The sequence below is a fragment of the Macrobrachium rosenbergii genome, chromosome 51, assembly GCF_040412425.1.
Source record: "Macrobrachium rosenbergii isolate ZJJX-2024 chromosome 51, ASM4041242v1, whole genome shotgun sequence".
NCBI lineage: Eukaryota > Metazoa > Arthropoda > Malacostraca > Decapoda > Palaemonidae > Macrobrachium > Macrobrachium rosenbergii.
Window position 1 is genome coordinate 19,733,624 of NC_089791.1, and position 19,764 is coordinate 19,753,387.

At 35.2% G+C, this 19,764-nt stretch overlaps 1 protein-coding gene across 17 annotated transcripts in view; it reads right to left on the minus strand.

Annotated features, from left to right (window-relative positions):
* Positions 1-19,764, minus strand: part of ci (cubitus interruptus) — a 585,789-nt gene that overhangs the window by 327,861 nt on the left and 238,164 nt on the right. Inside the window, exon 1 of one of the 17 annotated variants that reach the window (XM_067094908.1) lies at positions 17,080-17,811. The exons of 14 other annotated variants lie outside the window; for them this stretch is intronic. In XM_067094908.1, the coding sequence (XP_066951009.1) occupies positions 17,080-17,095 (16 nt within the window). In that variant the 5' untranslated portion in view covers positions 17,096-17,811. Of the gene's footprint in view, positions 1-2,370; positions 2,469-17,079; positions 17,812-19,764 lie in introns of those variants that run through there. 2 more of the 17 variants (XM_067094914.1, XM_067094909.1) reach the window with 2 other exon arrangements.

The window sequence follows — 19,764 nt, forward strand, 5'->3', positions numbered from 1 at the left end:
GTACCTAAATCTATTAGTCTTGTTTAACAAACCGTGCATCTTTCAAGCTTTCAGTTGTAATTTCAGAACCTCACAAACATCTGAATTGTACTTCATGAAATGCGTGACGGGAGCTGCAGTTCAAGGACCTCCCCATACCTCTTGAAAGATTTCCTGTTCAAGGAGGAACTTTTCCATAAACCAGTGTTTCTTCTTTTTTAAAGGAAAATCACGACACTTGAATCAAAGCTCTGGAATTCCTGAATATATTCCTGAATTGTAGTTCTGGAAACAACGTATAGCCTAGCTCTCCTGAGTTATTGCTTAAGACAATACTAAACACGTCATCTTTCTCAAAAATAATGGAAGGACGGGAACGAGCTTTAAACATAAAAATATGCTTAAGGCCCACAACCCCAACCCCACGCTATACATTCAAGTTTCAGTAAGTTCAAGGAATATTGCTTCTTCTCCAATGATAGTTTCAAAGAGTGATTTTAATGGCACCTCTACCCATAATGGTTAAGGAAATCGGGAAGCAAAGGCTCAGACATAATTACATACACACACACACACACACACACACACACACACACACACACACACACACACATATATATATATATATATATATATATATATATATATATATATATATATATATATATATATATATATATATATATATATATATATCCTCAGTAAAAGGAAAAAGGAAAATTTCATTTACGCACATGAATAACATACCGAACTGTTTGAAAGGATTCTAGGCGAATTCATCTACAACAATTCGTCTACAACAATTCACCTACACCAGTTCGTCTACAACGGTTTACCCACAGTTACATTTCTACTGTTCCTATTCATCTACTGATACATGATAAAAATCTTAACGAGAGAGAGAGTCTATTAACATTAAACAACCCACTGAAACTGAATTTCCATAGTGTCTAAATTACCAGCATGGTAATTTAGACAGTATGGAAGTTCAGTCTCTTTGTGACCTCAAAGTTTATCTTTACTGCATCCAGATTGTCTTTACTTTTATTGTTTTTGAAAACTCTAACCCTGTACAATGGCCTCTCCTCAGTACATCGAATCGGAAAAAGGAAAGAGAGAATTAGTTCATTGTGGATACATATTCTGTAAAAACAGAGAAACTGGAGCCACAAGTGTGAACAACAACACAAAATCAAGTGCCGTGCTCTACTGACAACAGTGGGCGATGAAGTTGTCATTGCTGCGCATGAACACAATCACACAATAGATGCCGCGGAGATTGAAGCAACGAAAACCATTGTAAGAATTCGTCAAATGGCTAAATCTACTCATGACTCCTCCTTTGAAAGATCTAATTATCCTTGGGAATCTTTGAACCACTAGCGGATCCAGGGGGGGAGCCACCTAGGCACGTGCCTCCCCATGAAAAATAATGACAAAATAAAAACATTGAAGATTTTGATAATAATAACATAAATGAGAAACATAAAAATGAAAAAATAAAATCTATTATGAAATATAATATATATAAATATATATATATATATATATATATATATATATATATATATATATATATATATATATAGTGTGTATGTATGTATTTACTGTATAAAATGAAAACTGGTAGGCCGCCATGAAATTTTTCTGGATCCGCTAGTGCTTTGAACCAAATATTTAATATAGAAAATGAGTACCGGTTAGAAACTAAGCAAAACCTTAACATAACTTTAATGAGTGAATAAAGATTTGTATGAAACTTATCACTATACTTGATGGAAATGAAGGCATTTAATAGAATAAACAAAAACTGAGCAGAATTTAACCAGAACTTAGCAGAACACGATGAAACGTAACAAAATCTAAAAGGTAATAAGACATATAACCCAGATGAAAATTATTTTACTTATAAATGAATGACATCTGTAGATCAACTGTTAGTTGAATTGTATTTGCAGACGAATTGCTATAGATGAATTTTAATTGTAGGTGAATTGTTGTAGACGAATACACCGGACACCGTTTGAGAGAAATGCAACTTAAGATACGCCGTACTGATTACCAACACATAATAATACCTGTTGCAGTAAAAAAAAAAAAAGTAAAATGATTCAGCAAGGGAATCCTTACCCTATAAAGTTACTTACAACCAATGAAAATTACGCACATCACACAACTGAATAAACACTAAATATGCATATGCATCAATTTGGTATCAACCAAAGCAAAAACAGTGTCCTAAAAAAGTAATCGTTACTAAAACATGCTGATTAATAAATATAAAAGCTGCCTGCATCCTGAAATCCAAAACAACCGATAACATTCTAAAAGTTCACACAATAAAAAAAAAGAGACGTAAAACGAAGGGAGAGACTCGAAGTCGATCCTTACACATACGACCGATGCCACATGCGGCGATGGTGACCACGACGCGAGATTAAATCCCAAAGAAGAAGAGGAGGAAGAAGAGGAAGGGTTCGGCTCGTCCTTCCACCACCGGAGATGCAAACGGACTAAAAGAGACCCAGAGCCATCGACGAGTTTGGTGACGTCATCATCGATCTCGAAACGGGGACCGACCAACGCCACTGGTCTTTAAATAAAGGCCTGATGGATGAATTAGTATTAGCTATTCGGGGTATTTTACGGCCTCTGAAATTCCGAGGGGAGGAAGGAAGGAAGGAAGGAACTAACGGTAAGGAAATTCAGGGTTTTGGCGAGTCTTAAATTCTAGCAACACAGAATAGCAACGGTGGCACAATCATGCAATAAACATGGCCAGTGAGGAGTCTGGAATTAGGATTCTCTGTAAATTATTAAAGAAAGGACGAGGTAATCGCGCTGTTTCGCTTCAAAATGCATGCAATATGCACAGACCTCTAATCATCAACGTCTGCTCCGATATCTAGACTTCTTGACATAAAAGGGCACTGCGTAGATAGCTAATGAAAATGTATTGAGATACTGAGGTACAACATACATACACATAAATAGCACACTGTATATGTATAAATAGATATACATTATTATATATGTGTATGTTTATGTACATATACATATAGGCTATGTATGTGTGCGACAAGAGAGAGAGAGAGAGAGAGAGAGAGAGAGAGAGAGAGAGAGAGAGAGAGAGAGAGAATCCTTCTACTTCTCAGTAAGTCTTCAGAGATGAGGTTATTATTCAAATGCCATTTTTGTGGCCTTGCATTAGGGCACGCTAAGACCCCTTCGCAGCTATGTCGAACCACATACCACAAAATTGCGCAGCATCGGCTTTACCACTGAGCCACGATAGATAAACATCCGTAAATATTCGAGTTAGTATACATGGTCAATGAATAAGATGAACTTATTTAATTTTAGATAAGAACAACTGACAGATGTCTTGAAACAAGTAGTCTACTATAATACTTGGAAAATCATGCCCAAAGCAGAGGAAATTTATAGAGTCCGCCTCTTTGTAGTCCCAAGCACCAATTTCAGATTGATCCAGATTGGTAGGACGACAAGCTGAAAACATTATGTATGTATGTACATATATAAATATATATATATATATATATATATATATATATATATATATATATATATATATATATATATATATACACACACACATATATATATATATATGTGTGTGTGTGTATATATATATATATATATATATATATATATATATATATATATATATATATATATATATATATATATATATATATATATATATATATATATATATATATATATATATATACTGTATATATATATGTACATAACATTTATATAATGTACATATATATATTTACACAATGGATCACAATCTAATGAACCCCTTTCAGAAATGTTCACTAAAACCCATTAAAAAATATGCTTGAGTTATCTTACTGTCAGGCTGAGAAACAAACAGCCAGACACGGGAGGGAATCAGTTACCCTCCGTTCCACTTGCCGGGAGCTCAGATTTCCCTGGTCAATATATTATTCTATTAAATGCATTTTTATGAAGCTGCATTAGACAGAGTAATGTTAGTGTTTGTTTCTCATTTAACTTCAGAAAGTATGAAGCAAAAAGCGTTCTCCTGCGTGGAATTTTAGGTCAGCTTAGAAGAGAACCAGACGTATTAGATATTCTTATTTTCAATCACAACTAGAATAGCTTTGCTAAGCGTTCACAGCTAAAATAGATGAAAGGAATTATCATATTATCATTAATATTATTATTTTCTTATAACATTTTTTTTAATATAACAATTAATGAAGAACCATGTGGGTAGATCTATATTTGCTGTTGAGAATTTTACACGCAATTTTGAAGAGAACCAGACACATTACTTATTCTTATTTTCAATCCTAACTAGAATAGTTTTGCTAAGCGTTCACAGCCAAAACAGACGAATGGAATGATCAAATTATTATAATTAATATAACTATTTTCTTATACTGTTAGTTTAAAAAATAATATAACAATTAATGAAGAACCATGTGGGTAGATCTATATTTGCTGTTGGGAATTTTACACGCAATTTTTTTTTTTTTGTTGAAATCGCCGGGAGAGCTTTCAATATGAACCAAACGAAATTCCTGTCCTAGAATGACAGCCGGCCAACACCTTCGCTTAAAAAGACCGAGCACAATTCGACCAGGAAGTGATAATTAAGCCTTGACATTTCACCTCAAAAGGTTCGGTTTCTTCTGCCCTCTTGGGCTATTATGCCAGAGAGAAAATTGTAATGGAAAAACATTACGATTTGTATCGTCACAATGAAGCTGATCATTGGCACAAGAATCAATATAATACTGGAACTAATTGTTGTCTCGAGAATAAACACAATGGTCTTCAGGTTAATTTTAAGTTGTCATTGTAGATTTGTCTGTAAAAATTACAGTGCGTCGATAATGATGAAACTGAAGGATTATTTTAATGTTATTCTTAATTCTAGAATGGAACAATTCTCTTCATTTTCAGCCCTTTGTGCTCTTTCAGACAAATTTCCTTTATCATACATCTGTACGATATCCAAATTCACTTAATCCTTAGCCTTAATTTTATCATTCAGCTTGCATCTCTTCATTTCTCTATTTGTCACGATCTTGGGGCTTAACCCTTCTGATGCTTACAACTGGCGTCTTCATTTCTTGACATAACCTGGGAACCAAACTGGAGGAGAGTTAGCATACCTTGTGAAGTTTTAATTCGACTTTAGCTGAGGAGATTTTTTAGTTCATAATTTAACTACTTTTCCACTGCAACCTCATCATTACTGCAAAATTCACACGTATGGCTTCAAATTAATTTTTCTTTATATTTCATAATCATTTACACCTTTCAAGTAAATTTTATTAACCTACTTTATTACCTCAGTGGGAGAAGTTGGCACAAGAATACGAAATCACCCTGTGCGTTTTTTTACTGAGTTTGTCTGTCTAAAGCATATTTGTAAGAGTTAGCGTTGAGCTTTGATGAAGCTTTGTACAGCAGGATGTTATGACCCTGGGAAGAGTCGATCAGATTTTTAGTTTTCTGTAAAAGAAAACTATTGTGCCGGCGTTGTCTGTCCGTCCGCACTTTTTCTATCAGCCCTCAGATCTTAAAAACTGCTGAGGCTAGAGGGCTGCAAATTAGTATGTTGATCATCCACCCTCCAATCATCAAACAAGCCAAATTGCAGCCCTCTAGTCTCAGTAGTTTTATTTTATTTAAGGTTAAAGTTAGCCATAATCGTGCTTCTGGCAACTATATAGGACAGGCCACCGCCGGGCCGTTGTTAAAGTTTCATGGACCGAGGCTTATGATACCGAGACCACCGAAAGACAGACCTCTTTTCGGTGGTCTTGATTATATGCTGTAGAGGCTATACAGAAAACTCTCAGCGCATTTTTTTTACTTCCTGACTTAGATCCGGATCCTGATGTTTCCGTATCAGGATTTTTTCGTTGTAGTTGCAGCTTTCGTTTCTTTTTTTTTTTACTGTATCCGATATAAATTTATAATTCACTTATAAAGCGATCCTGTTCATGAAAACTTTCATTGTTAACTTAATTCATGTTTCTTATTATTTTAACTTTGAATTTGATTTTAATTTTTTTTTACTGTTCATTAGTTGCTATGTTCTCCGTTTCACTAATATCTTTTCCAATCTTTTAAGTCTGATCCTTTATTTTATCCTCTTTTATTTATCATTTTCTTGTATTCTTTATATGTAGGCCTAGCCTCCTACGTCTTGTTTACATTTTCTTGTTGCCGTAAATTTAATCCTTACTTCGGTTTATTTTCTAATTTTACACCTAACCTCGCTTTATATCTTCATTTTATCCGACCTCGACCACGCAGGCTGCGTCGTAACTTCAACCACAATTTATCCAGTTGCTTAACTCGGACTTTAACCCTAATCCATATTATTCTATAAGTTTATCCTAAAATCCTCGACTTTCCGCCACTATCCCCTGTTTATCTTTTGCAAGATAAACATTGCTTTATATGACATCCTACTCTTTTTCTCCATCCTGATCCCATCGCTATCCTATACTCATTTTATTTTCAATTCAGTTCCTTTTCCCCCTTAGGAATATTGTCATTTGGCCCTGTTTATCTTTTGCAAGACAAACATTGCTTTATATGACATCCTAATCTTTTTCTCCATCCTGATCCCATCGCTATCCTATACTCATTTTATTTTCAATTCAGTTCCTTTTCCCCCTTAGGAATATTGTCATTTGGCCCTGTTTATCTTTTGCAAGACAAACATTGCTTTATATGACATCCTACTCTTTTTCTCCATCCTGATCCCATCGCTATCCTATACTCATTTTATTTTCAATTCAGTTCCTTTTCCCCCTTAGGAATATTGTCATTTGGCCCTGTTTATCTTTTGCGAGATAAACATTGCTTTATATGACTTTCTACTCTTTTCTCCATCCTGATCCCATCGCTATCCTATACTCATTTTATTTTCAATTCAGTTCCTTTTCCCCCTTAGGAATATTGTCATTTGGCCCTGTTTATCTTTTGCGAGATAAACATTGCTTTATATGACTTTCTACTCTTTTCTCCATCCTGATCCCATCGCTATCCTATACCCATTTTATTTTCAATTCAGTTCCCTTCCCCGCCAGGAACACTGTTATTTGGCTTATCGAACTTTTCTTTATAATGCTCTCCATTTCATTTTGAATACAATTCCTTAACCTTTCATCGGGGATATTCAATATCTTTTAATATGTCATTTGGTTCATTCAACTTTTCCTCGTGTTGCGTTCGATTTCAAGTTTAAATCCAATCCCTTCGTGTTCGTGTAAATAGCAAAGCTCATCTACGCTTGCCGGTTTATGCAATCCCGTCGTGTTTATGTAATTAACAAAGCTCATCTACGCTTGCCGGTTTATACACTAAGTCATAGGGAAGGGCCTCCAGTTCTAGAGCCGTCTGAGGAATACCGGGTGGAAGACAGGCTGCCACTCTTTCTCTGAATATGATTATCTATCACATTACGATGGAAAACCAGAAGTTTGGAAATATTTCACAATTCTTTGTGGCAATACATCAAACTTTCCGAAGGGTACCCTATCCCTGTTACGCGTATATTAATTTTCGCTATATAATCATATCTTTATTAGGAGACGTTTCATTTAATTTGAATAATGACACATATAAACGGAACAAATATATATGATGGTACATATTTAATTGTATGTATATATACACGCTACATATGTGTATATATATATATAATATATATATGTATGTATAATATATATACTTAAACCATATATACAAACAGTTTACCAAACACCACAATTATAGAAATATCAATGACGATATAGAGTCCATTTAACATTCACAGGGAGACCAGTCAAAATCGTAAAAAACGAAACTAAAACATTCACTAGAGTATATATATTAATCACGTCGCTAAAAATGTTCATGAATCCGAGGGCAGAGTTCAAAAGAAAAGTTTAAAACTCTCCTCCTATAGGTAGAAAGAACAGAATATAAGATTTAGGCCACAGGCCAAGCGCTGGGACCTATGGGGTCATTCAGCGCTGAAACGGAACTTTACAGTAAGAAGGTTTGAATGCTGTAACAGGAGGAACATCGTTAGGAGAGGGTGGGAAGTCAGATGGAAGAAAGAGAATATGAAGGGAGGTACAGTAAAAGGAATGAAAGAGGTTGCAGCTAGGGGTCGAAGGGACGCTGCAAATACTCTTAAGTAATGCTTACAGTGCACCACGTGAGATGCACTGATGACACTATTCCCCTCAACTACACAGGAAATCGTTATTGTCCGTTTCGCTCAATTAACCAGAGATCGAGAGTTTCAAGGTACATATATGATTATAAAATATATTTTCATAAAAAGATTATATTGTGGGTTGTGAACGCACTCGTAAATTTCAAGTACCTAATCTTTTAACACTAACAAAAATTTACAACAAAATTAAAAGAGAATATCCGCATCAGGTTCGTCTCAAAACCATGTAAAAACCTTTAGCAAAGAGGGCAACCCCCCAAAAAAATTATTCACTTAAAATTCCCTATAGATTTTTGAGACAATACCTTAATGACAGACAGGCAAACAGACAGAAAGACAGGCTGAATAATCGACTTCAGTCCAACTTCATAATCGCCGAGTCGAAGGTGATACAACAAGAACGCTAACTAAAAACTGAAGCGCCAAAAATAATTCATGCTCCTCCACATCATCCGATGATCTACGAGCACAGACAAAACACACTGGAGAAAAAAAAGGAAAAAAAAAAATCCGTCATCCCACGGAGGTAGTAGGCCTAAGTATCAACTACTCACACAACCTGACACATGATTGAAAGACCAAGAAAACACAGGCGGGGGTTAGGGATGGTGTGCGCAAGCGCCAACGCGTAGCAGTTTGTTTATGTTTTATTATTTCCCTCTCTACAGACTTAGCTTAAGATAAAATTCCCTTCTCGAGATTAATATACTTTCATTAAGATATGAAAATTCTGACAGCCAGGAATTTCATTTGTCATATATATAAGATAAACTGAAAATTCTAGAAAATATGAGATTATATTTCTCTCTACCGGACCAACTTACGATAAAATTCCCTCCTCGAGATTAGTATACTCTCATTAAGATACGAACATTCTGACAGCCAGGAATTTCGTTTGTTACAAAAATAAGATAAACTAGAAATTCTAGAGAAAAAAAGTGCATATTTCTCTCTGCCGGGCCAGCTTAGTAAAACTCCTTTTTCGTTAAAAATGTGCTTTCATTCAGATATGAATATTCTGACAGCCAAGAATTTTGTTTGTTATAAAAATAAGATAAATAAGAAATTCTAGAATATAAAAAGGTATATTTCTCTCTACTGGGACAGCTTACGATAAAATTCCCTTCTCGAGACTAATATACTTTCATTAAGATACGAAAATTCTGACAGCCATGAATTTCGTTTGTTATAAAAATAAGATAAACTTGAAATACTAGAAAATAAGAGGGAATAACGAGAAACACCATTATTTTCGTAGAGTTCTACACATCAGATTTATTTATTATCATTCGCAATAAAAGTTTGAGTAGACTCGCTATTGGGGGGATTTATCATATTCTATAATGAAGTGGTCACGGATTTAATTAACACCCAACACAATGAATATTCAAGGTTTGAACGCTGGAACAACGGAGGAATATACATAAATGAATAAATACATAAAAATCTATTACTTTTAGTTTACCAAAATTATTTAGGTACATACACAGTATATAAGGCCTCTCTCACACATACATACATAGGCTACATATATATATATATATATATATATATATATATATATATATATATATATATATTATATATAATATATACATATATATATTATATATATATGTTGTATATATACATTTAAATAAATATATAAATATATATTATATATATAATATATACATAATATATATATATATAAATATATAATATAAATATATATATATATATTATATATATATATACACACACACACACATATATATATATATATATATATATATATATATATATATATATATATATATATATATATATATATATATATATATATATATATAATTATATCAGTGCAGATTCACAAACACGAAATCTCTTCTCCATCAGTCCCAGAACTTTAAGTTTCTTCACACAGACGCATCAGCAACCAACACAGAATGCCTCTGATTCAAAACTTGACGACAAACTCTCGCAGGACATCCACAATCTCCGGAGAGGAATTCCAGGGGTAAAAAGGCCGTATCCAGTTACGTCGGCGAAGTTTCAACACAGGAGGACCCCATCTGTCGCGGACGGGACCTCTTCCAGCCCGCATCACAGCGCAAGTGAACCGGAACATCCCCTAAAAGTGCTACTTTTTACAAATTTCCGTTTATCTCCCTCAAGGAGATGGGCTGACGCCGACTGAGATTTTCTCACCTATCGTCTGTTCAGCGATTTTAATTCAATTTTTCACAGCAGCTTTCAGGGAAAAAAAAAATCATCTTGAGTGCAATCGTCCACGGAGCCTTGAGCGCAATCTTCTGGGGTGATTACCGGGGAAAATCAGATTTTGCCAATCGGTATTTTGACGGACTGAACTATCATCACGCTTTTTTTTTTCCTTTATAAGACGAACTTAAAAGGATATTAAGAGCATGTGTTACTCCAGACCGCTTTTGTAACATTGTCTAACATGGAACAAACGATATTTGAACACAAAACGCGATAAAATGTTCTATTAATGTACCCAGCTCTAAAAAAAATAATTTTAAAGTCTACTTACTCCCTCCTTCATTTTCCCGTAATCATGACCACGATAAAACATTATTCGTGTAAAGAGAAAATCTTTCATAAAACCTACAGCGCGGCGAAGTAAGCCTGAAGTAATAGACTGACTATAGCGGGCTTGAGGACTTGCGCCGCACAGCAGAGGTTAACCGCAAAAATACCTGGGCTGTCCTAAGACTTACACCGTGCGTGTATGCAGCTCATACAGGTATGTGCGTATACAGACTGTATATGTACATGAAATGGATTTTAAAAATACAGATTATGATCCACGTCACTGAGAAGGAATATGCGCTACATACGAAGTGATGCGAAGGCATATTTTTACGGTAGTGCAACGGAGAAAAGTTACGCAAGAAATATTTTTAGCCGTAAAGGAAGTTGCATGAAGGTACGCCAAATAAGAAGAAGAAGAAGAAGAAGAAGAAGAAGAAGAAGAAGAAGAAGAAGAGAATGCTCCTCCACGTTGAAATTTTCGAGCGAGATGGCTCATCTTCCACATAACATTCCCGAGCGTCGTAAGATTGACTTATCCGCCAATTATGGTCATACGATAGATCAAACACGGTGACGACGTGGCTCTGGCATTACTGCATGAGCCCTCATGTACTACTGCATCGACTGATAGAGACCTCGTAGCTGGAATCGCTCGAAACAAAGGCTTAAAATGGCGGCACGGTAATAAAATACGCAGGTCATTAAATCTACTCTGGGATAATTCTACAAACCTTCTTGAGAGAGAGAGAGAGAGAGAGAGAGAGAGAGAGAGAGAGAGAGAGAGAGAGAGAGAGAGAGAGAGATGATGGCAAAATCGCCAATCTTCGAAAAGATGAAAATATGAGGCCTGAACAAAACACGAAATCGTGGCGAGTAAGACTTGGCAGGATAATAATAATTTATATTCTTGTCATATAACGGTTAGTTGCAGGGGTAAGCTAACAAAGTATTATTATTATTATTATTATTATTATTATTATTATTATTATTATTATTATTATTACAACACAAGAGTGAAATTATCTGCTTCACAAATGGATAGCCAAAGAATAACAAAATGGTCAAGACGAAGCTGTAAACAAAATTATCAACGCTGATATTCCGAACCATTCGTCGTGACTGACTGGATCTAAAATAAAAAATTATTTATAGTAAACCTCAGTTGCTATTTATAATCATGCACTTCGTTTTGCACACACACGCGATATATATATATATATATATATATATATATATATATATATATATATATATATATATATATATATATATATATATATATATATGAGAGCCATAAAAATGCCAAAATGCAGAAAGTTGATGCTATATTTCAGAGCCCAACTGTCTCAATCTTCATTGCCTGCCTGAAGAGAGAGACAGTTGGTCTCTGAAATATAGCATCAATTTTCTACATTTTGGCGTTTTTATGGGCTCCTTATATTAGATGGAATTCTGTTTTAACAGGAAATATTTCACACTCACATATATGTATATATATACATATATATATATGTATTCATACATACATACATACATACATACATATATATATATAATATATATGTGTATATATATGTATATATATGTACATATATATACATATATATATATATATATATATATATATATATATATATATATATATATATATATATATATATATATATATATATATATATATATATATACACATATTATATATATATATATATGTATGTATGTATCTTTCAAACACTATGACATAAATAACCGATTAATACCGAAGTCACTTTATCTATGAAATAACTTACAGCCAAAGTGAATGATGAGTACATCTACCCAGACCAGATTTCGAACCCATGCCTAAATGGATTGATGCATAGGCGATAGTGACATTCTACTCTCGACCATGATTTTTACAAGTTTATTTAAACTATACGTAACTTACATGTGCAAGCCTATTTCAATATAAACACGCATTGCTAAAACAAAATTTATGGAAATGATAACTTAATGACGCGTCATGATTAATACGTAACTGCCTGTCTGGTAATGAGTGTTAATAAAATTACAATTTCTAATAAATGTTTCAACAATATACTTGACTTAAACTTTATACAAAAATTATATCGTCACTGATCTTGTCCACTGGTAGTAACGGCTAATATAGGTACTCATTATTATAAGTGCTTTTTGGATTTAACACAGCGACATTTCCCAGAAAGTTGGGTGCTTCCGCTGAAGCGAAAATGCAATTCCTGAAATCAAATATAAGAAAAAAAAATAAACTTCATGGAATTGTTACGTCCACACAGAAGTATCATTAGGACTCCGTCGACCCTATAATCATAATTTTCCAGCCGGCTTGTTGTCAATATTTATTTCCGCCTCCTTACAGAAACAAGAAGTTCTGTATATATAACATGAAATTATCCGGTAGCAAAGTATACACATGTCTTTTCCTTAATCCTGTAGGAAATTACATTGAGACAAATCGCAATACGATCCAGGATAGAGTCAGTCACGTCGCGAGTGGAATGAGCTATCTTTCGTCTCGTTTAGACACCAGAGTCCAGAGGTTCACACCAGGGCCTTGAGTCCCAACTTGCCCATCCAAGCAAGGGCTTGTGCTGGCATAAGGCCGATTTTACCTAAACCAACCCACTAACTAATCATGAGAAATAGATGATTTTCTATTTCTGATGATGTTATTTGGTCTATGTAAAGGCCGGCTTTACCTAGATCAACCAACTAACCATCAGAAACAGATGATTTTCTATTTCTGATGATTAGTTAGTTGGTCTAGGTAAGGGCCGACTTTACCTAGACCAACCAACTAACCATCAAAAATAGATGATTTTCTATTTCTGATGATTAGTTAGTTGGTCCAGGTAAAGGCCGACTTTACCTAGACCGAACTACTAACCACCACAAATAGATCATTTTCTTCCTAGTGCTACTGACAGCGAATCAGAGGGCTGCCTAATTTTATGGCAATTCCTAGCCCAACTTCAAAGCAGCTGGGGGCGCTGAACATATCCTACTTTCGATTATGTTATCCGGAACTGACTGGAGTGATCTGAGTAGCTATGTTGCTACCTGGAGCTGGTGGCTTATCTCCAGGTTCTTTCTGCATTGAGACGCCTTTGGTTAAGTCGTGACCGTGTGACCAATCTTCTCAAACAATGGGCAGCGACATGGGATCTGATCCATGGATTACGTATGGTCTTAATTCCAGCCTTCCATTGACTAGCTTTATGTCCAAGCAGACTTTTCATATTATTTTTTTAATTCTTACGGTATTAGTAATTAATTACGCATAATCAGATTTATTTAGAGCTATTTATTGTAAAGATATAAATATAAAATCAACGTACACATACACACACATATATATACACAATATATATACACATATGTAATATATATATGCATATATATATATATTTGTGTGTATATATATATATATATATATATATATATATATATATATATATATATATATATATATAATGTTTTTCCTATGCAATGAAAATGCCATTGTGTTTTATCGTACAGCATAAGAATAGCCTATATGTGCATGATGAATACTAATAATATGTTCAAAGAAAAGAGGTGCCAATAAAGAGAAATCTATTCAACTTCAGAGTCTTCCTGGCCCGGAGCGGAAATAATGAACATTATTATTATTATTATTAAACAAAGTGGGACCTAGACGTGGCAAGAACAAAATGACCGAAAAATATAGAGTTCTTATAATAACGCGTACCAAACAGGGGCATAATTAAATATAAGACATAATCAACAAAGAACATACGCTAACGCATATAAACACACACTTATATACATACATACATACATACATACACACATACATAGTGTATATATATATATATATACACAGTGTATATATATATATATATATATATATATATATATATATATATATATATATATAATGTGTTTCGCAACAAATTATACTGTACACGCAAAGACTGAGTGAACTAAATAATATATGCGTTTTTATCCATGTAAGCCAGCCGTCATCAGCATTTTCCAGCTGCGGTTTGACTTTTTTTTTTTTCATATATAACAAGAATATACTTATAACCAAAACTAACGGTCCTCTGTTTGAACAGGACAGCATGCACTAACACAAAATGCACGATTTGCATACTGGGTTTGCACTAAACTCTGTGCCATGCAATTTGCCGAACAACGACCCTTGTTTGGGATAAGTTATGGGCAGATAAGTGCTCATGCCAAATGCATATTTTACTTTTGCAAATGCACTGCTTTGTCTTCAGACATTGGGAGTAAATATGGGCTTTGTAACACATTAATTATAATAACAATAATAATAACAAAATACGAAAAGACACATTCCTGTGTACTCTTGTTTTACATTACAATGCATGAACGTCATGGTATGAGTTGTTAATAATAATAATAATAATAATAATAATAATAATAATAATAATAATAATAATAATAATAATAATAAAATCACATTTCAGTATGATATTCACGGCATCTTAAATATCCCTTGGGTGTTTCTAAAACTAAGAAAAATTTGTACAATTGTATATTTCAATATTTTACCTAATGTTTTCTACGTAATTCTTGCCAAACTAAATATTTATTTAACAACGTATACAAACATAAGCATGCAAGCAAACACATGAACTAATATATATATACAGTATATATGTATATATATATATTTTTTTATATTATATATATATATATATATATATATATATATATATATATATATATATATATATATATATATATATATATTACGTATTTGTGAAGCAAAATTCAGAATGCAAAAATTTAATTTACTTATAGACTGGCAACCTATATAAATCGATAAGAAAAACCACAGACTTCACAAGTATAATAACTAATATCCTATAATTTGATGAATCCTGTAAGGACTGGAGTTGCTGATGTGGTTTGCAATGATAACGTGAAAATTATCATTGATTTCTTAGAATAGCTGCAATGACAATTTGGAAACATTGCAATGGTACCAACAATACACTGCAATGATAACTTAGAAAACTGCAATGAAGTCACGAATAAACTGCAAAAACAGCTTATTCTAATATGGCTGCTTTAACTGCAATGACAACTTGTAAATTGCTGGAATATGGCTGCTTTAACTGCAATGACAACTTGTAAATTGCTGGAGTATGGCTGCTTTAACTGCAATGACAACTTGTAAATTGCTGGAGTATGGCTCCTTTAACTGCAATAAACTGTAAATTCCAAAACTTGCAAAATTGCAATGATGATTCGGCATACAAGCAAGAGGCAGGAAACCGTTCTATGTATTTGTATGCGAGGATCCACTAATGAGTATTATCTTCGAGCTATCCTGGTAATGACCATAAAAATAATTGCACGGTTTTACAATCGGAAGTAGAGAGATGCACTTACAATAAAATCCACGACGATGATTATGGTGACTTCCCAGCACAACTGCCTTTTCAATACAAAAAATATTGGTTTCTGCTTTAGTTCATTCACACCTGAGAAGGAATGTTCTAAAATTCACATTTATCACAGGCGCTTTTCCTGTTTATTCCGTGGAAATTTCTTAGCATGTTAATTGCCCTCTTTTACTCACGCTGATTAGGATATAATAATAATTAAAACAATTTATGGCTCTTGGTATTGGCTAAATGTCTCGGGATAACATGGCATTTCTAAAACCGACTGCTGGTAATTTTCCTCAAAAATACCCTGAGTTCTTCCTCTCTAGCGAAGTCAGTTTTGAACATACAACAAAACGCCGATTTGAAAAATGCACGTTGTTGAGACCCGTTTCGTATATATGAACTAATTGTTTGTTAATAATAAAGCAATAAATGCAGTTACTAATTCTGGCATTATTATTGAACAAATCTTTATCGCTATTATGACTTGATAACAGGACCAAAGTGAAATACGCTAAATATTATTGACTCCAGTTCACGAGTTCGTTAACTGCAATTATTGACGATTTCAACCTTCAATACCATTATTATTATCATTATTATGCTAAAATGAAAAATAAAAAATGGTTAACAGTAAATTAATCCGAAAATCATAATTTGAATTTGGACTTCGAAAATACTACGATATGCTGACTTTGTGAATGAATTGTAGGAAAAACAAATTTCGTTATCATAGTAATTTTTTTTTTTTTTGCTTGGGAAAAACAAAATGCCATGAGCTGAATGTAAACATTTCTCTTACGGAATATAGTTTTGCAGAACTTTGCTAAGCTTCGATATTTACAGGAAAATGTAAATACAAATAAATAATTAGCAAAAAATACTTACTTTTCTTCTCTTGCATTCTGAGTACTTCCGTCGGGATGATATTTCTTCTACAACCCCCTTGATTTTACTTATCCGATTTTTTTTTTTTTCAGTTTTCCCACAAAACCGCGTTTCCCGATGTTCTCATCTTAACTCCCTTCACTGCAAAACGCAAACACTCGGTGGATTTCATTTCTATGCCAATTCACCAATGAACACGAAAAAACACTCTTGAAAATTCACTATTTTTTATTTTTTTATTAGACCAAACGAGAGACAGAACGAGGCTGATGACACTCTCACACCACGACAGCGATTTTCACTCGATTCCTGATGATTCCTCTTCCTCCGCTTTTGTTCTCACTCTCTTCCCGTGAAGAGTAATTGGTGTGCCATATCCGCCTCGGCTCTGCGGCTGCTGCCCTCGCCTTTGCTCTGCACACAATCCTCCGCCGTCATCTCCTCAAAGTCTCGAGAGACGCGGAATCGCCGAGGAATACTCCGACAATCACCTTCACCTAAACACACCCCCTTCGGCGGGGCCGAAATTCACGGCGGTAATCCTCTACAGAAGGCTGGGTAGCCGCGCGAGCATCTCTCGTGGGCGCTTGTATGGGCGGCGGGGGCCGACTGTAGACCACGTCGAGGGTGGGGCCCTGGGACAAACCGATTGGTGACAAGAGTGGGGCTAACAACTCAACTAACTACCATCATGGCCCTTCCACTCGTCGCTTCACTTGGGTTTTTGGGACTGCTGGGCCCAGGGCCCATGATGCCGTGCTGTAGGACTACTGTTCAGCCCTCCCCCCCTACCCACTCTATCTCTTTCTCTCCCTCTTTCTCTCTCTCTCTCTCTCTCGCTCTTTCTCTCCCTCCCTCCCACCTATATGCCCTTAGTCATTTATACATCTCATTTTCTATGGCAGTACATAATTCAGTGCATGAATATCACGCGACTCGGCGCATCGGTGAGACTCATTCTGACTGAAACGATATTGAAGATAAAGCACCGATGATGTAAGTATTAGTGGAAAAAGACGTGTACATTGATGGCTTAACATCACCCAGTGCTCTCTCGTAGAGGAGATGCCAGTTAGTGCCGGCAGATTCATCTCGTAGCCGTACGCAGCATCAATTATCGTTCTGTGCAGTGCACTGATATGGGTAAATCACTCGTCACTTACTAAACGTGATAACCGAAATGGAACTAAAGTAGATGAACGAAATACACGGAAAATCAGACAGTGCTACAGATCACGATAAATAGCCGAGAATTGTCACGTGTTGGCATCAAGGGCAGTTGCCACACGAATACCATAGCCTAGTGCGAGGCAGACAGTAGAGCTTTACGCAAATGTCTTATTTTACACGCCACCTTCTACATATGAGCGTCACTAACAAGCATTTTTTCTAGTTAGACATGGCCTGTCAATTAAGCTATTAATAAAATTTCAAGCAGCGATACACTTCCTTGGAAAAAAGGAGTTAACCTAATACACCTGACATCACAAACCTAATTCACATGGGAGATGTGGACTAACATCTCAACTAGTTCTCACTCAATTAGAACCAATGCTAGACGCAAGGCAATGCGTTTGTGGATACGATTTTAGCCAGTCATACCTCAGTGTTCCCTTTGACTACATACCGTCCCAGCGGCGGCAATGAAGTTTTTCGTAACTAATTTAACGTTTAACCTCGGAGGGATCTCCGGGTTATACGTTTGGCAGTGATGTAATGTGTGAGGTTCGGCTCCTCAGATGCTAATACTCTAGTGAGGTTCACCACTATCCTCTTCTCCCATTCACACCATAGGAAGACATAGAGAATACTTCCCGCATTTCTTTCCCCATCCCGTGACTGCCAGTCTTCGCCGACTCTTCGATTTCGGTCTTCTGCAAAACGAACGGACGTTATATCACTCAAACAACACAATAAACTTAGAATTTCATGCTGACTTGATAATTTATTTGAATCGCACACCCACCCAAATTGTCGCGTGGTGAACGGGTCCACCCCTCGCAAGACACCCCGCTGTTGCTTTCTTTCCTTTCTTTTATTATCATGCTCGTTTCCCCCTGGCCTCCGGCGTTTGCCGAAAAGACTAATCTTTTATTCAACCCGTTTAATACCTAATAATCAACGCCAACAACACGGCAAAATGCCACAAGGAGACGACAGGGGGTAAGTAAGAGGGGCTGAAAAAGGAGTCGTAGTCAGTGGCGGTGTCTGGCAATCTTCTCGCCGTCGTCTCACAATGTCTTCATCAACACGGCGGACTCGAGGAATATTTTCTACCTCGGGTGTGAGTGCCTGAGGAAATTGTAATATAAATAACGTGGCTGGTGATCATCTTATGCACCTGAGTGAGTCAACAGTTGTTCTCCCATCCGGCTCTGGTGTCCCCTTGTACGGGGATAAGCAATAAATCAGGGAAAATGACGAGGATTAAAAACCTCGTATTAAAAGATGTTAGCGGCAATTCTTACCTAATGTCTTCATCAGATCTTGGCCACAGAAGCAATGCGACAAGAGATGTGAGGCTTTTTGCTTCATTTTTCCACGATTTAGATTTAGATAAAAAATGACGTGGAGTTAATACATCAGTGTCAAAACTGGAATTCTTCTAATCTGGTATTGCTATCAGCGCATAAACTTAACAAAAAGGTTATACAGAAAACTTTTCATAACTGAATAAGCAAATGA